Here is a 19,458-nt window from a genome sequence, read left to right as displayed (position 1 = left end):
AAATGGTCTGGCAATAAAAGTACCAACTTGGCCGGCAGTGAAAGGGTTAAATGGGGCACCACAGACAGTGATAATAAGACTTGCTTTGCTGACCTCACTGTAAGTTAGTAAACCAATTAGGAAAGTACAGCTGGTCATATTATTTACTTTAAACTTACACCAGACCAAAGGTTCTTTTCCAGGATATCCTGGTGCAATCATCTGAGTCACTAAACTTCTGTCTTAAAGGAAAGGCTAAAATTACGTAAGCTTTATCAGAAAGGTCTATATAAATACACCAGTAAACACTCAAAGTAATTCTGCTCTGAGTCCTCAAAAGAAACAGCACATTTCTTCCCTTCTATTGTTTTTGACATGGGCTTGAGCATGTTCAGTTTGCTCCTCTCTCCCTCCCTTTTCAGTCCTCCACCTCGTCTCCCTGCTGTAATCTGAGCCCAGAGCTATGAGTGAGCAGGGAGGGACTCCGGCAGGAAGTGATGTCACACCAAGCTAATATGGCAGCTTCTATCCTAAACAAACAGAGATATTGTCTAGAGCTGTTTACTCAGGTATGGTAAAGCATTCTGCAGAATAAATATAGTGTTATAGCTTGTACTATTGTGGCTAATTTATTGGCAATAAACTGCTTCTGTAGCTTTCCTTCTCCTTTAACATCCCACCCACCCATGTCTCCAACAGAGACTGAGAGAGCAAACAGTACAGTTGGCAAGTAAACAAAGCAATAAAATCATTACTACTGTACTGTTAACAAAAAGCACACATGAAGGGGCACATTTACTAAGCTCGAGTGAAGGATTAGAATGAAAAAAAAGTTGAATTTCGAAGGTTTTTTTTGGCTACTTCGACCATCGACTACAACTCGAACGATTCAAAGTAAAAATCGTTCGACTATTCCACCATTCGATAGTCGAAGTACTGTCTCTTTAAAAAAAACTTTGACAACCTACTTCACCACCTAAAACCTACGGAGCACCAATGTTAGCCTATGGGAACCTTCCCCATAAGCTTTCTAAGCAATTTCTGATTGAAGGAAAATCGTTCGATCAATGGATTAAAATAATTTGAATCGTTTGATTCGAAGGATTTAATCATTAGATTTTTCCTTCGATCGATGTGGAAGGATTTTACTTCGATGGTCGAATATCGAGGGTTAATTAACCCTCGATATTCGACCCTTAGTAAATGTGCCCCGTAGTAAATGCCTCTCATTCCTCATCTAGAGGTCATGTTTTGTCGGTTTTATTTAAATAACCTTTAAGCAAAATGAGTGATGATTCTATATTAACAGGAAGTTTAAAGTATACATATCCACTGAAAGATCAGACTTATAACAAATTATATCAACTTGAACTTCTTTTAAATGGCAGCAAATGCTAAATTTGTACTTTTGCTTGACGCTTTATATCACTGAATATGGCTGCTGTATGATCTGCTAAGCCTCCCTGAATTTTAGCTTTTAAAAATGAAAGAGTCCGCAAAACAGGGAAACCTATCAGAACCCTAATTTGTACATTAAAATGTGAGAAATATAAAACTGTTATATAAAATAGGTTTCTTGCGTCCCAAGTTGAAAGTATTGATGTTATGCTCAGTATAAAGGCTACATTAAAAGTACCAAAAAAACCTCTCAACACACACATCATATATGGAGAGCTACAAAACATGACAAAGCGAAATATAGTAGTCAAGGCAATTTCCTATGTATGCCCCCATGCGGTTCCTTTTGTCTCATATGGTGTTCTATATGGGTAAGGTCACACTGGGAGATTCGGGGAGATTTAGTTGCCCGGCGACTAATCTCCTCGAACTGCTTTCCCCTGCTAGAATGAAAAATTGCAAGCGGCATGGCACTCGCTCCGATTCGTTTTCCAAAGTCGCCCCATGAGGAAACTTCGGACGACTTCGGAAAACGAAGCGCCGTGAGTACCATACCACTGACCATTTTTCATTCTAGCAGTGGAAGGTAGGGGAAAGCAGTCGCCCCAAAGAAGAGGCGATTAGTCGCCTGGCAACTAAATCTCCCTCGAATCTCCCAGTATGACCTTACCCCAAGGGTCAGGGCACACAGGCAGACTCAGGGAGATTAGTCGCCCCGGAGACAAATCTCCTCTTCTTTGGGGCGATTAATCTACTTAAACTTCCTCCTCGCCGGCTAAAATGCAAATCGCCGGCGGGATGGCACAAGGCGCAATTCGTTTTCCGACTTCGGAAAACGAATTGCATTTTAGCTGGCGGGAAGGCAGGGGAGGCAGTTCGGGAGATTAGTCGCTCCGAAGAAGAAGAGATTGTCGCCGGACGTCTAATCTCCCTGAATCTGCCTGTGTGCCCTGACCCTAAGAGATAATGGAATGCTACAATAACTAGAGCTCACGGCATTGGTTAAACAGCTCCTCAAATAAACAAAAAGCGATAGGACAGATTTGATAGCTATAATGTGCTCATAAAATGCCAAGTGGGCCATTTCCCTTACAGATAAATAACTTGTTACCAATGGTAGCCAATACAGCGGCTAATATTCATTCTTCATGCAGGGAAACTTCGCTGATCTCATTTTATCTCTAAAGTAGGTGAATCAAAGGTTTGACAGGGTGCTTAATTTCAAATTCTGTAGCTTAAACTAGAACAGCATGTACTATTGTTTCAGTTTTGCACTGACAATTACAGGTCGTAGAGGTGGGCCAAGCCGACCAAGTGCCCTAGGCAACCTGGCCAAAAGCCTTGCCCCCCCCCCATGTGCAAAAGGTGTGGCCTAGGCAGGTGCCTCTTCTGCCTACCAATACTTTCAGCCCTGAAGGTACAGGTATTTTTTCTACAAGGGGACATGGTATAAAAGACGGGAAAAAACCTTTATATTCCCTAATACATACCCAGTTTTATGCATAAATGTATTTCAGATTGTCTCAGTTTAACTGCTGTAAATCTATTTAATAATCAGTTAATAGTGCTGCTCCAGCAGAAACCTGAACTGAAATCCATTTCTCAAAAGAGCAAACAGATTTTTTTATATTTCATTTTGAAATCTGACATTGGGCTACACATATTGTCAGTCTCCCAGCTGCCCCCAGTCATGTGACTTGTGCTCTGATAAACTTCAGTCACTCTTTACTGCAAGTTGGAGTGATATCACCCCCTCCCTTTCCCCCAGCAGCCTAACAACAGAACAATGGGAAGGTAACCAGATAGCAGCTCCCTAACACAAGATAACAGCTGCCTGGTAGATCTAAGAACAACACTCAATAGTAAAATCCAGGTCCCACTGAGACTCCTTCAGTTACATTGAGTAGCAGAAACAACAGCCTGCCAGAAAGCAGTTACATCCTAAAGTGCTGGCTCTTTCTGAAAGCACATGACCAGGCAAAAGGCCTGAGATGCACCTACACACCAATAGTACAACTAAAAAATACACTTGTTTCAGGAATGACATTTTATATTGTAGAGTGAATTACTTGCAGTGTAAACAGCGTAATTTAGAAATAAAAACTAAATCACAAAAATCATGTTACTTACTGTCACTATATTTACCTGAAACGTCATACCACTGAGCACCATTGGTTATGCCATCTTGAAAAAACTCATCTTCTCCCTCACACTTTGGATGGCCAGTCTTCATTATAGGATGGTTTTCAGCAAAGGCTTTTGCCAGGTACTTAAAAACTTTGTCATCAGATGATCTGCTGTAGTGGCCAGGGATACTATGTTGGCGTGAATCATCATAAGGGTAACTTGCAACCACAGAGCCACCATGAAGGTTGCCAGACAGAACAAACCTGAAACAGATGTGAAGTCAAGGCATACTTTCAGAAAACAATTACACTGGAAAGTTTAAAAAAAAAAAGGCAATACTGCATCTCTTTGTGCTTTATATCCCTCCCTGGGTATTGTTGCTATTCTGTTGATGTTTACCAACATAATACCAAATCACAGTTCACAGGAAGTCTTCCTGAAGACGGCTTGAGTTAGGAGCCGAAACGTTGAAATAAACAAAAAAAATTATTTCGCACTATAATCAAGTCCTGTGAGTGCAGTTCTTTTTTGAAATGAGAGATATCTATCTATCTATCTATATATATATATATATACACACACACACAAGATCAAAACAGGGGGTTGTTTTAGCCCTCAGTGAAAAAACAGCGTTCAACGGACATTGATTACAGGTAATGCTAGAATGCACATAAAAAATAAAATAAGTTAGGGACCGCCATTCGGGGTTTACATTGACGTGGTATGGTGGCTTATCAATTTTATGATCATAACTTTGTAACAAAATAACCCCTGTTTTGGGTACATATGCAATAGCATTTATTATACTTATATATATATACTTTAAAGCCTTTAGAGTGCTCCCACAACCCCCCTGTTTTGATTATATATATATATATATATATATATATATATATATATATATATATATATATATATATATATATATATATATATATATATATATATATATATGGTTGTGGAAGCCAGCACAGCTTGTCACATGGTCGATTTTACCTGGGTGCAAAAAGCCCAATAAGTAGACATACAGCAACGGATGAAGCTTGCACTCACAGGTCTTAAAATACATTTTCAAGTGTTTTTTGGATCAAAAAACAACTAACGTTTCGGCTACCACTCTAGTCACTCTCACACACACACACACGCTCTCTCTCTCTCTCTCTATATGCAACAAAAGTCTGCACTCATAGGTCTTAGATTGTGAAAATAGAATATGTGTTTATTTCAACGTTTCGGCTCTTAAACGCGAGCCGTCCTCAGAAAGACTTATTTTTACAATTGACACACGTGGCTCATGTGTAAAAAAGGTTGGCAACTCCAGCTCTATACAAATGGAACCAAGCAACTGTATATTGGAAAGTTATTACAGAGAAAAAGGAGATCATTTTTAAAAAAAAAAAAAAATAGAATTATTTGCTTAAAATTGACTTAATGGGAGGTGGCCTTCCATACTGATCACAGATCCATTCAGCCTTTAAGACTATGTAGTTGCCGGGTAAACCCTGTCTAGAATCTTGTGTGGGTCTAATCAGACAAACCAACACCCAAAAGATTAGCCCACAACTTGTATTTTTACCATCTTGGACTTTCTAGTTAATCTGCAACCCAACCGGTTAGCTGCTGGCAGAAATGTTATAGTCTTTACATAATCAATAGGTATATTATATATGCAAGAATGAACATGTTGTGCCAGACACAAAGATCTCACATGCCATTACTTACTTTATTACTATCCATCCTTGTCCAGCCTTAGCCCTGCAGTGTCGCTGTATGAGAGACAGAGCAGCATTCCAGTACAATTTTCCATTAGTGTTTTATATCCTGCAGTTTTGCAAAACATTTGCTTATTTGTTGTGCAGCGGCTATGTGGGGTGCTAGGGATTTATGACCCTAGTGATAAGGTAGTGCCGATGAAAGTCAGACTGAAGGATGTATAGTCCCCAACCTTTTTTATTCGTAAGCCACAAATGTTAAAAAAGCCATAGGGCAACCTAAGCATGAAAAAAAAAGTTCCTGCTGATGCCAATGTTCCCTGTAATTCTGTCTTGGCTGTGTGTGCAAAAATATAGTGTGTAAACTTTCAATCTGCGTGCATGAGCGCACACCTTGAGGCCCCCATACACAGGCCGATAAAAGCTCCTCACAGACCGAGTCTGCAGCTTATTGGGCCATGTGTGGGGCCATCTGACGGGCTTCCCTGGTTAATATCTGACCAAAAGTCAGCCAGATGTCGATCGGGCAGAGTAAAAAAATCCAGTCGGATCGCGGCCGCATCTGTTCATTGATGCCGTCCTGCGATCCAACCGCCAGTATTGCCTTCATTCTGATCCGGTCATTGGGCTCTAGGGCACACCATCAGATCAGCCCGCTATCATCCACCGCACTGTGGGCATATACGCACGTTTGGCAACATCGCCAAACGAGCGGATCTCATTGTGTACGGCCACATTTAGAGGGAACACTGATGCCAATTATGAGCTGTGACTAGGGTTGCCACCTTTTTAGAAAGTTTTTACCAGAGTGTTGGGGGCGGGAACAAAAGGGGCAGTCCGTGATGCAAAAGGAGGAGCTACGTACTGTGCCACAAAAGGGGGGAGCAACGTTGGACGATGGCCAGAAGGCTGGAAAAAAAGGAAAGTTTTGAGCGAATTGGGGGAAGGCCAATAGCTTTTTTTTTTTTAAGGGTATTACAAATTTACCAGCAACTACATTGCCGGTAAATTTGCAATGCCAGCAATATTCAATGAGTTGGTGAATACTACATTGCTTGCTCTTGGGGGGGGGGGATCACTGATCTAAAGGAAAGGATAGATAATTAACAATACAGATGAAGCCTCACAATCAGGGGGGACAAGTGTCCCGGACATGAAGGGGGGCCTGAAGCTGTGAAAAGACCCAAAGTCACGAAAGGAGGCAAAGTTGAAGTGCTGAAGCCACAAGTTCAATTCTACTGAACACCAATGTGGGTTTTTTTTAATCCCCTGGCCACCAATGTATTATTTTAATATTCTATAGGCCCCTGCCACCAATGTTTTTTTTTTTTTTAACTTGTGAGGGGGGCCGTGGCACCAATGTTTTTTGTTTGTTTTTAAATTTTTGGGGGCACAATTTTTTTTTTAACTTGTAAGGGAGACCTTGGCGCCAATGTTTTTTTTTTTTAACTTATAAGGGGGCCCTGACCATCAATGGCTTTTTATAACTTGTGTGTGGGGGTTACTTTTTTAGCGCTGATGTCTGTGTGGTCTTTGGGCGGGATGGGGTGGGGCTTGGGTGGAGTGGTTGGGATGGGGTGGGGCTTGGTTGGAGTGGGCGGGATGGGGTGGGGCACTAGTGTGGGTAAGATGGGGAGGGGCTTGGTTGGAGTGGGCGAGATGAGGTGGGGCTTGGTTGGAGTGGGCGAGATGGGGTGGGGCTTGGGCGCTAGTGTGGGCAGGATGGGGTGGGGCGCTAATGTTGTTGTACGGGGCCCAGTGATTTCTAATGGCGGCCCTGCTCACAATACTAGCCTTTTTTTTTTTGCCAGGGTCAGTGACCCCCAACAGTGGGATAACATTTTCAGCGGAATATTACAGCTTGGCAGAATAATGCAGAAACGTAAGACAATGAATAATGTAGACCAACTGAAAGGTTGAACAGGTAGAGGAGACTAGAGGTTGTTTACCTGTTGCTCCGGATCCAGCTGATCATGGCAGTTACCTCGGGCACCAGGGAGGCATCTGGCGGGTCACTGTCCGGGGAGAATTGGTCGGGGAAGCTTCGGTTGAGGTCTTTGTTGTTGGCGTTGTTCCTGCCTCCCTTGTCCCCCCCGCAGTCTCCTGGCTGGGACTTCTCGAAGCCGTCGGGGTTGAGGCTGGGCACGATGTACACGTCGGTGCCGTTGAGCAGGTGAGTGACGCGCTCGTCCCGGCCGTACTGAGCCAACAGGTATTGTGTGAGGTAAATGAGCACCTGGCGGGACACCGTCTCATCCCCGTGCATGTTCCCCACGTACTTAAACTTCGGCCGCTCCGGGGGCACCGCGTGGGGTTCTACAGTGAGTCTCATGTACCACAACTCTCTCCCCTCCACCGAGCGGCCCAGGCTGCCCAAGCTGGCGAGTTCCGGGTGCGCCTGTTCAAGGGCTCGGAGAAGATCAGTCAGTTGTTTATAGTTATAATAATGGTCGTGCGTCTCCGAGTAATCCAACATGTCTTTCTTAGTGGCGGAGGGACACACCGGGCACAGGGTCCCCAACAACAACAACAGAGCGCACAGGCAGGGAAAAGCCGGGTTATCCATACTGCTGTACTCACACTAACCAGCGGCAAATACCGCACACCTGCTCCACAAGCCTCACTTCCGCTCTGCGCCTAGCAACCGCGCTGACATTCGCATTGCCTTAGTTGTGCCCCACTTCCTGTCTTCCCAGTGCACCCGTCGCACTGCGTTCTATATTCCATGCCCCGTTTCCGTCCTGCGTCTAGAGCCAGACCTGCGTTCCAGTCAAAGTTCTACCAATCCATTTCCGGTGTGTGGATAACAACAGAGACGCACGCTTTACTTTATAATCTCCGCCCCCCCCGCACGAAAAAAAAAATAGCTGTCCATTCCTGACCAATGCCTTGCTAATAATAGGACCGCCATCTGCTGGAAACTGCGTGGAGTAAAAAGTCTCCTTTGTCGCCAACGAGTTCATGCAGTTAATTAGCTCATTATTAAAGTGATACTGTCATGGGAAAAAACATTTTTTTTTCAAAACGAATCAGTTAATAGTGCTGCACCAGCAGAATTCTGCACTGAAATCCATTTCTCAAAAGAGCAAACTGATTTTTTTATATTCAATTTTGAAATCTGACATGGGGCTAGACATTTTGTCAATTTCCCAGCTGCCCCCAGTCATGTGACTTGTGCTCTGATAAACTTCAGTCACTCTTTACTGCTGTACTGCAAGTTGGAGTGATATCACCCCCTCCTTTCCCCCCCCCCAGCTGCCAAACAACAGAACAATGGGAAGGTAACCAGATAGCAGCTCCCTAACACAAGATAACAGCTGCCTGGTAGATCTAAGAACAACACTCAATAGTAAAAACCCATGTCCCACTGAGACACATTCAGTTACATTGAGAAGGAAAAACAGCAGCCTGCCAGAAAGCATTTCTCTGCTAAAGTGCAGGCACAAGTCACATGACCAGGGGCAGCTGGGAAATTGACAAAATGTCTAGCCCCATGTCAGATTTCAAAATTGAATATAAAAAAATCTGTTTGCTCTTTTGAGAAATGGATTTCAGTGCAGAATTTTGCTGGAGCAGCCCTATTAACTGATTCATTTTGGAAAAATTTTTTTTTCCCATGACAGTATCCCTTTAAAGAAATCTTACTGATCAAACGTAGGACTCCATTTCCCACAATGCCTCGCGCACTCCTGTGGTGATCTTTCCAAGTCTTTATTTTGTTTGATTGATCTTTCCAAGTCTGTCACAAAGCAACTTGTTGTTGGAATATTGGCAGGAGAGGCTCTGACATCGCTTGAGGGAATATCAAATATATTTACAGATGTGCTGAAGCAAAACTGAAAGAAACTAGGACAAAATGTATTCAAAACACACAGTTCCCTCCTGTTCTAACAAGTGAACTAGTTCAGAGAGCAGTTGTACCAATGTAACTAAAACCATTTCATCAATATTCCAATTTAAAAATACTGCCCATACCAACAACGACTCACTGCTTGTTCATATCATAGCCGTGCAGGACCAGGTCCTTAGAATAACACCTACTTTAAAACCTGCATAGTGGAACAGCGGTGGTTCTAATATTTAGGGGCAGATTTACTAAGGGTCGAAGTGAATTTGTGAAGAAAAAAACTTCGAATTTCGAAGTAATTTTTTGGATACTTCGACCATCGAATAGTATACTACGACTTTGATTCGAAGTAAAATCCTACGACTTCGGAAATGGAAGTACTGTCTCTTTAAAAAACGTCAACTTCAATACTTCGCCATCTTAAACCTGCCGAAGTCCTATGTTAGCCTATGGGGACCTTCTACAACATTTTTCTAAGTCTTTAGAATCGTAAAATCATTCGATCGAATGATTAAATCCTTCGATCACGGGATGGCCAATTTTGCTGAAAAATAATAAAACTTCGATATTCGAAGTCGAAGTATTTCAATTCGATGGTCGAATTTCGAAGTACTTTCTACTTCGAAATTCGACCCTTGATAAATCTGTCCCTTAGTGTTCAGGCTTTGGTATCCATATTATTCACGCATTGTAATTATGTAAAATAACGAAAGTAGCCGATATTTCCCTTCCCTCGCTTCCAACCTTCCCTCCGTGCAAAACCTGCCTATCTAAATCTACGTTGGGAAAAGTGGGAGCTACTCACACCACTAGGGTTGTCACCTTTTCTCAAAAAAAAAACCTGGCCTTCCTATATATTTATCTTTATTCCCTATTAATAACATTGGGATCACTGACCTTCCTATATATTTATCTTTATTCCCTATTAATAACATTGGGATCACTGACCTTCCTATATATTTATCTTTATTCCCTATTAATAACATTGGGATCACTGACCTTCCTATATATTTATCTTTATTCCCTATTAATAACATTGGGATCACTGACCTTCCTATATATTTATCTTTATTCCCTATTAATAACATTGGGATCACTGACCTTCCTATATATTTATCTTTATTCCCTATTAATAACATTGGGATCACTGACCTTCCTATATATTTATCTTTATTCCCCTATTTATAACATTGGGATCACTGACCTTCCTATATATTTATCTTTATTCCCTATTAATAACATTGGGATCACTGACCTTCCTATATATTTATCTTTATTCCCTATTAATAACATTGGGATCACTGACCTTCCTATATATTTATCTTTATTCCCTATTAATAACATTGGGATCACTGACCTTCCTATATATTTATCTTTATTCCCTATTAATATCATTGGGATCACTGACCTTCCTATATATTTATCTTTATTCCCTATTAATAACATTGGGATCACTGACCTTCCTATATATTTATCTTTATTCCCTATTAATATCATTGGGATGAACCATTAGTAAAATACTGGCGGCCAGATGACAACACTACACACCACCTTCCACCTTTGCAACCCTACGCGTTTCGCTGCTTACACAGCTTCGTCAGGGACATAAATGCTTAGGGCAAAATAGTACCGCACTTCCGCCAGCTTGAGGTAATACGGAACTTGGAGACCGGATGCTGCATCATGGAAGAACCCGGAACCATAAGGCAATGGAGACGCCGACATTTGGCTATTTAAGCCTTTATATACAGCAGTGTTAGACTGGGATGCCAGGTGCCCACCAGAAACCCTTAGGCTATAGGCCCACTTTACAAACTATTATTCCTCCTCTCCTCATTCAACCTTTTTTTCTCCTACTCTTTTATCTCTACATACTATACTCTATTCTTCCATTATTAGGCCCCATAAAGAAATAGGGAATGACCATGAAATAGGCCAAATGGTTAGAAGCAAAAGGCCCACTGACCCCTGGGCCCCCCGGGAGTTATCCTGGTATCCTGGTGGCCCAGTCCGACACTGATATACAGCATGCCCAGCACTGGTACACATTGGAGATAGATGTCTTTTTCATTAAGGAAAGTAAAAATGGGATTTTATTATTTTTGCCTTTACATCAAGAGCAGCAATTTACACCAGAGTAGCAATTGAGTGAGTAGCAGGTCCAAGGGGCCCACAAGGATTTTTTTCCCGGTGTCCAGCCAGCTCAGTCTGACCATGTTTACTGTAGTACAATAACCGTACAATAACATATTATATCACCAAAGGCGCAGAAGAAACCCTACATTGGGTCTTCTTCTGGCGCTTCGGCAATTTTCGTGACTTTCAGCGCATGCGCAGTTGACAAAAACCCAAAGACTGCTCTAACTGAGGATGCGCTGATACGGAACTTACTTCCTGATGAAAACTGAAGAAGAAAAGATGGCTGCCGTGAACTCCAATAACCAGAATCTGCACTAAGGGGTAAGTAAAAAGTTAGGGGCATTTGCCCGAGGTAGCATCTAGGCTAGGCTGGTCTATGTAGGGTAGGGGGGTAGGTTTTTTTTTTAATAAGGGGTTTACTTCTCCTTTAACATTATTTCAACAGGCTACTAACTGCTGGATTTAGCCATTGTGATTCTCACTGTCCTGTTTTGTACACTTTTGGCCACAGGGCTGGTTTTGGGTCAGGACAGGAAGGTTATTGTTTCAACTCCCACACAAAGAGTCCTCTGATTGCAGGTTTGTTAGCAGGACAAACAGTAATTAGCTCTTCAGCATGGGGCTGTTTTTGTACCATGGCAATGGATCATTTAATCAGACAGGTTACTAAAATAAAAGATTCTATCTGTGCCTGTATCCATGGGTGACTTACTAGTATTTCCAGATATTTCCTTATTTGTGGGATGAAAAGTCACATGATTTTAAGGATTCAGATTCAGTTCGGCCAGGCACTTGATCTGAGATGAATCTGAATCCTGCTGAAAAAGGCTGAAATCTGGCACATCAGGGTGTAATCTTGAGACACGAGGTATTAAGATTTTTTCATAAACAGTTCAAGTTTATTGCTGAGACCTCTTCATAACCCATAAAACTCCCACATCCATCAAGTTCCTCATTTTAAGTTCTGTATTTCACATTTTAAGCGGTATTAAGCAGTTTGAGGGGCTTTTGGAGGTAATTATTTAGCATGCAGCAACTCTTTTATACGTTCATATGATTTTTATAGAAACGTATCAGTATTGAAACTTACTGCCACCTAGTGGCCAAATTAACTATATATTAGCCATTTAACAATTCGCATTACAGCATGTTATTTTAAAGTACTATTGAGGTTCTTACCTTTTGGATGTTGGTTTTATTATAAAGATGAAAATAAATCATTTTAACAGTAATATTATGTGAAACCAGCAGGGGTCACTATGCTGTATGCCTATTGTTAAGGGATTGTATCCCGAAACGGGTAGGGCCGTTTGATCCCTGCAGAGCTTGCAATAAAGATTTTTTTCCCTCTTCACGTGGAGTGCCGTCCATTCCTTTGGCACAATTCACATTTTGTGTTAGGCTATACATGTCCTAATAAACTATCTTTAAATTTTACAATTACTCTTGCTACTATACTTATTGTTAGTGGCCTCCTTACTTTAGTGATTTTTTCCGTTACTGGTAACCCTTGGACTGGGGTTTGTGCAGGGAGACCATATAAAAATTATTTTCTTTGCTTTAGTATTTACGCTTAATTATTATTATTAACATGTATTTATATAGCGCCAACATATTGCGTAGCACTGTGATCTCTTGATGCAGATATAAACACCACTTCTAATTCAGAGTGTCAGAATATAATTCACTGGAAAAGATAAAAGATTAAGTAACTATTTGAATATTACTTAATATTTAACTATTTTAGACAATAGAACAGATTTAGGACTTTCATTTTTCTTTTATAAGAAAAGTACACTGTGCATTTTCTTTATTTAACACTAGAGGGCGACATAACTTTTCAGTTTCCTTTTGTGTGCCTACAAAGTAATTACTTCAGTGTCGGACTGGGACACCAGGGGCCCACCCAAAAACCTTAGACCAGGGGCCCACTCTCAGTACTAATATTCTTTATCTCCTCAATCAACCTCTATTCTGCTAGTTTGTTTTCTTTACATACTATAATCTATTATTCCAAAACATACCTCCCAACTGTCCCTTTTTCAGAGGGACGGTCCCTCTTTTGACAGCTCAACCCGCAGTCCCTCATTTGTACTGGAAAGTCCCTCTTTTCTCTGCACTGAACAGCCAGAAAAAGAAACAAAGTTTCTCACTTAATTGGCTTTTAGCAGAGAGCCCAGAACAGCTAACAGGTGCAAATAAGATACTTTGTAACAATTTTGAGACACAAAAACAAAGTTTAGATAAGGAGAAATATTTTCAAACTTTCATAACCTGCCAAAATTTTGTAAAACAAACATGGTAATTAGGGGTGTGGCCACAGAAAGGGGTGTGGTCAAAAAATTGCTGCGCTACGTGCGGGAAAAAAATTTTTGTCCCTCTTTTTACTTCCAAAATGTTGGGTGGTATATAATTATTTAGTCTCTTTGTTCTCATAGAATAGGGAAAGGCCATGAAATAGGCCAAAAGTTTAGCAGCAAGAGGGGCCACTGACACCTTGGCCCACCGGGAGTTTTCCTGGTATCCCTGTGGGCCAGTCCAACTCTGAATCACTTCATTACTCTTAATGAATTATTCTTATGAAGATATTATTTGTGTTTTCAAGGTTACAATAGTTTATTTAGTTTATGTTATAGTTTAAAGCTGATGTTATTGGCCACTACTGGCTAAAGGATAGGTTCATGGTTTACTTAAATTATGTGTAATATGGATTATGGAGAGCACTAGGAGTGTAGAGCAGGAAACACGGGAAGTACTGGGAGTGCAAACTCACTTTAAAGGCTTAGTAGTTATGTTAACAGATCATTAATAAAATGCCAACATTTCTAATAAAAGTTACAGGGCTGAGCTGATTGCTGGATTTTCTAGGCCTCTCGGATCTTTCCCATAGTTTGCGTAATTTCACACTGAAATCTGTTCTGTGTTTGCTCTGATAGGTACATGCTGTGTCTGTCAGTGCAAACAGCATATGGAAAAAAGGTGCAAAAAGCCAATTTGTGGCACTACCACAAAAATAATAATGAAGTTAATAAATGGGTATATTACAGAGACGAAAAAATACTCACAGTTCATCCCAGTCTATGGGTGCATGTATAAAATACCAAAACAAAGAGTGTGTTTTTTTCAAAGGCAATAAACCAAAAAAGTGGTTAAATGTTCAAATCCATTTATTAGGATACAATACAGATGAACGTCTAACGCGTTTGTGCCTACTGGGGCACTTACTCATAGGCCTATGAGTAAAACTGGTGTTTGTGCTTTAGAAACACTATCATTTATTTAAATAAGCTGCTGTGTAGCAATGGGACAGCCATTCAAAGGAGAAAAGGCTCAGGTTACACAGCAGATAAGATCTGTAGAACATAATGGTATTATATGTTATCCACTATTTAACCTGTGCCATATAGACTTTTTTCAATTTCCACCATTGCTACACAGCAGCTTGTTTATATGAACTATAGTAGTACTTATCTGTTATCTACTGTGTATCCTGTGCTTGAATGGCGGCCCCCATGGCTACACAGCAGCTTGTTTATATAAACTATAGTAGTACTTATCTGTTATCTACTGTGTATCCTGTACTTGAATGGCTGCCCCCATGGCTACACAGCAGCTTGTTTATATAAACTATAGTAGTACTTATCTGTTATCTACTGTGTATCCTGTGCTTGAATGGCGGCCCCCATGGCTACACAGCAGCTTGTTTATATAAACTATAGTAGTACTTATCTGTTATCTACTGTGTATCCTGTACTTGAATGGCTGCCCCCCCATGGCTACACAGCAGCTTGTTTATATCAACTATAATACTACTTATCTGTTATCTACTGTGTATCCTGTGCTTGAATGGCTGCGCCCATGGCTACACAGCAGCTTGTTTATATAAACTATAATAGTACTTATCTGTTATCTACTATGTATCCTGTGCTTGAATGGCTGCCCCCTTGGCTACACAGCAGCTTGTTTCTGTCTTTTGATTTAGTACTGTCCTGTTTGACTGGTATTGATCCAGCCTGTTCCCTGTCCTTACTGTATACATTGCAGTTCTCTTGCCTGCCCAGAACTTCCCTCTTGCTCCTCTTACTTTAAAGGACAACTAAAGCCTAACTAAAGAAGTAGCTAGAAATGCCCCAGTAGCTCCCCATCTTCTTTTCTGCTGATTCACTGATTCACATGCTCTGTGCTGCTGTCACTTACTGAGCTTAGGGAGCCACTCACAATATACAGTACACATAGAATAGAAATGTCACAATATAAGGCTGATTAGTCATTAATACACATAATTACTACATGGCAGCACAGAAACCAGTGCAATTAGCATCAGAATTGAATAATCAGCAAACCTGTAGCATCAGCTTATATTACAGCCAGGGAAGCTCATTTTCTGCTGGATAATTAGTGACGAGCCCTAAGCTTAGCTTCTCAACAGCCAATCAGAGCCCACTGAGCAAAATGTTCTGCTCCCCCCGGCGAGAGACAATAAAATATTAGCATTATGATGACACATAGCCGGGTGAATGTATTAGACATTTCGGGGCACATTCACCAAGCTCGGGTGAATGAATAGAGGGAAAAAAGCTCGAATTTCGCATCGTTTTTTGTGCTCCTCGACTATCGAATTGGCGTAAATTCGCCTGAGTAGAATGATTCGAATAGATCGAGCGCAAAAACGCTGCGAATATTCGCCCATTCGATAGTCGAAGTACTGTCTCTTTTAAAAATCATTCGACTGCCTACTTTGCCAGATTAAACCTACTGAATTGCTTTAAAAGCCTATGGGAAAGTCCCATAGGCTTGTTTTCTAAGTTTTTGATCGAATAAAAAGGCATTCGATCGATCATTTGATCAAATGAAAATCCTTCGATCGAATATTCGATCGTGCGACTATTCGCCCATTCGACTATTCGCCAGCGTGTAAATTTGCCCGAATTCCCTATTCGATTCTATTCCCTAGTCGAATTTCGAGGGATTTAACCCCTCGAAATTCGACCCTTGATACATCTGCCCCTTCATGTATAATAGACTCATAACACATAACTGAATTAATGCAGTGGCAATTTTATAGATAATGTAAAAATGGCAAGTTCAACAGGATTTTTTTTTATGTGATAACCTCAGGCTGGTGTGTGGGTGCCAGTGGATTTGTGGAGTGGGAAGACTACCGGGTAGTAAGGAAGGGTGGGTAGCAGTGTACCCTTATCTAAATTGTTACAATTACAGTACTTATTTTCTTATCTAAAAATTGTTACAAAGTATCTTAGTTGCACCTGATGGCTGTTCTGGGCTCTCTCTTTTTCTCTTTTTCTGGCTGTTCAGTGCAGAGAAAGCCGGGACTTTTCAGTACAAATGCGGGACTGCTGGTTGACTGTCCTGCTGTCCATTTGGAAGGTGTGTAGATACAAAGCCACACATCAAAACCCCCAAAATCTATCTGTACCCCCAGTGAGGGGTCCCTCCATTTTCCTGGGCATAAACAAGTCTGACTGAGATTCAGAATAGGCGCTGGCATTTTAAGTACACAGAGACCCAAGCCATACCTCCCAAAATTTTGGAAGTAAAAAGAGGGACAAAATATTTTTCCGCACGTAGCGCAGCGATATTTTTGACCACGCCGCCTTCTGTGGCCACACCCCCTAATTACCATGTTCATTTTACAAAACTTGGCAGGTTATGAAAGTTTGAAAATATTTCTCCTTATCTAAACTGTGTTTTTGTGTCTCAAAATTGTTACAAAGTATCTTATTTGCACCTTTTAGCTGTTCTGTGCTCTCTGCTAAAAGCCAATTAAGTGAGAAACTTTGTTTCTTTTTCTGGCTGTTCAGTGCAGAGAAAAGAGGGACTTTCCAGTACAAATGAGGGACTGCGGGTTGAGCTGTCAAAAAAGAGGGACTGTCCCTCTGAAAAAGGGACAGTTGGGAGGTATGCCCAAACAGTTCCTCCCAGGCCCAATAAATAGTGACTGTCTATGGCATCTTACAGCAGGCCCCCTGGCATTTGCCAATATCCACAGTTTGCCACCCCCCATACAATTATATAACCAGGTGTTACTGGGCTCAATTTAGGGCCCCAAAACATTGGTAAGTAGAGTTGTTCTACCAAGATACATTGTATTGAAATTGCTCATGAATTATGGCCTTGATGGGCCCACCTACACTCCCGGGCCCCCCTGAAATCGCAGGGTCTGCCTCCTCTGCAGTGACACCCCTGTCCCCACGCAAGTCATTTGCATAGGCACCAGGAGGACATTTTCCAGGGGGAGGAAGGGCTCAACAAACAAACAAAAACAAACCAAAACAAGTCTGGATGCAATAACTTGGTTCTTAGTTAATGGCAAGTGTGAGAAATGATTTGCAGAAAATTAACTTCTTAGCAAAGCCCAACTGGCACCCAACAATTCCATCATTTAGTAACCACAGGGGCTGTTGCAGTAGAGCATGAAAACATTTGCACTGTATATTTATATAATAATAACCCTTCACCATCCACATGCCACAGTCCTGTATAGAAGTAAAGATAAGAGAAAATCAAGGGCTGAACTTCCAGTGGAGCAGGGGGTTCTCCCACCACCTTGGGACCCCCCGGACACTTGCGTCGATGCAAAGGAGCACTGGAAAATGCGGAGGGGTGTGGGGGACCAGCAGGTCCGGACTGAGAATTAAAGTAGGCCCTGGCATTTCAGGTACACAGAGGCCCAATCAGCCCACATAGAGGCTCAAACAGCCCCCACCAGCCCACTAAATACTGACTTTCTATGGGACCTTATAGCAGCCCCTCTGGCTTTTGCCAGAACCCACAGATTGTCTGTCCGGGCCTGGGGACCAGTCTGCTCTACCTGCACCCGGGCCCCTGCGATTATAGTTCCGTTACTGCAGTAAAATCCTCAACACTTGCCATTAGCTGAATGTATTACATTGTCTTTCTCAGGAAAGTACACAGCACGGCTAAGCAACATGAATATATACATAAATAGATATAAAGAAAAGTGGGCCTGGTGCACAAAGAGCATTGGTTACTGCCCAGGTGCTGGAACAAAGAATTGTACAATCAATGAAAGAAAAGTCCGCACTCATGGGTCTTGTGAAAACAAACTACTTCGTGTTTATTTATAGGAATAAGTAGTTTGTTTTCACAAGACCCATGAGTGTGGACTTTTCCTTCATTGATCATAAATAGATATATATATACACACACAACCCAGGAGTTGCACTCTCTTCATGATGATATAGATATATGTATATATATACTGTATATATAGTGTAATGCATTCAGCCTCGCTGTACCCAACAGACACTTTTGTTTCCCACCCCTCAGGCTCCTGTTCATTTACACCACCCAGAAACCCTCTTTAACAGGACAGTGACTTTTTTTTTTTTTTTTTCAAACAACACATATAAGGTGGGGCTTTTCCCTCTGTACAGTCTGTTCATCTGATTTGAATCTCTAATAAAAATGCATATTCTCAGAAATAGACATTTATGTGGCAATTCCGTCTGAAACTACTGTAAAGTCCAAAGTGCCCACAATATTGTTTCTATGAAAAAGTGTACGTAAAAGTCTAAGCAAAGCTTCTCAGTTACAATGTTTTTTTATTATAAAACTGACATTCTACTAAATACAGCAGAAAGCACGCAAGAACATTGTCCATTATCCAGAAACCTGTTATCCAGAAAGATATGAATTTCTGGAAGGCTGTCCCCCATAGATTATGGATTATATTACAAATTTGGATTATTTTATCTAAATAATCCAAATTATTAAAAATGATTACCTTTTTCTGTGTAATAATAAAACAGTAGCTTGTACTTGATCCCAACTAAGATATAATTAATCCTTATTGGAGGCAAAACCAGCCTATTGGGTTTATTTCATGTTTACATGATTTTCTAGTAGATGTAAGGTACAGAAAGATCCATTATCCGGAAAACCCCAGGTCCTGAGCATTCTGTATGCTTGACAAAGGGCCCAGTGCGGTCCGAAATGTTGCCCTTACCTTGTATGTATATGGGCTGAATAAATAATATCACTTATCACATCAAAAATCAGTGTGCTGCTGGATTACTTTCTACATTGTATGCTGGACCCTGTGGGCAGGAAAGGGTCAACCAGAGTAAGCACCTGATACCCTGCATAGGGTTTTCTTGAAGGGTCGAGCACTCCGAATTTTGCAAACACTCAGCATTCTGTATAACATGACCCATAACTATCTATTATATATATATATATATATATATATATATATATATATAACCCAAATCA

General features: G+C 41.2%; 1 protein-coding gene across 1 annotated transcript in view; it reads right to left on the bottom strand.

Moving 5' to 3' along the window:
• cpd.S (carboxypeptidase D S homeolog) overlaps window positions 1-8,049 on the bottom strand; it is a 39,940-nt gene extending 31,891 nt beyond the window's left edge. The window contains exons 1-2 of the mRNA XM_041583329.1: window positions 7,166-8,049; window positions 3,523-3,767 (exon numbers count right to left, since the gene is read on the bottom strand). Coding sequence (XP_041439263.1) covers window positions 3,523-3,767; window positions 7,166-7,782 — 862 coding nt within the window. The 5' untranslated portion in view covers window positions 7,783-8,049. The remainder of the gene's footprint in view (window positions 1-3,522; window positions 3,768-7,165) is intronic.
• Window positions 8,050-19,458: the final 11,409 nt, after the last annotated feature.

This window comes from Xenopus laevis, chromosome 2S (genome assembly GCF_017654675.1).
Source record: "Xenopus laevis strain J_2021 chromosome 2S, Xenopus_laevis_v10.1, whole genome shotgun sequence".
Lineage (NCBI taxonomy): Eukaryota > Metazoa > Chordata > Amphibia > Anura > Pipidae > Xenopus > Xenopus laevis.
The sequence above is the reverse complement of the archived record's forward strand: the minus strand, read 5'-3'. Positions and strand labels throughout refer to the sequence as shown.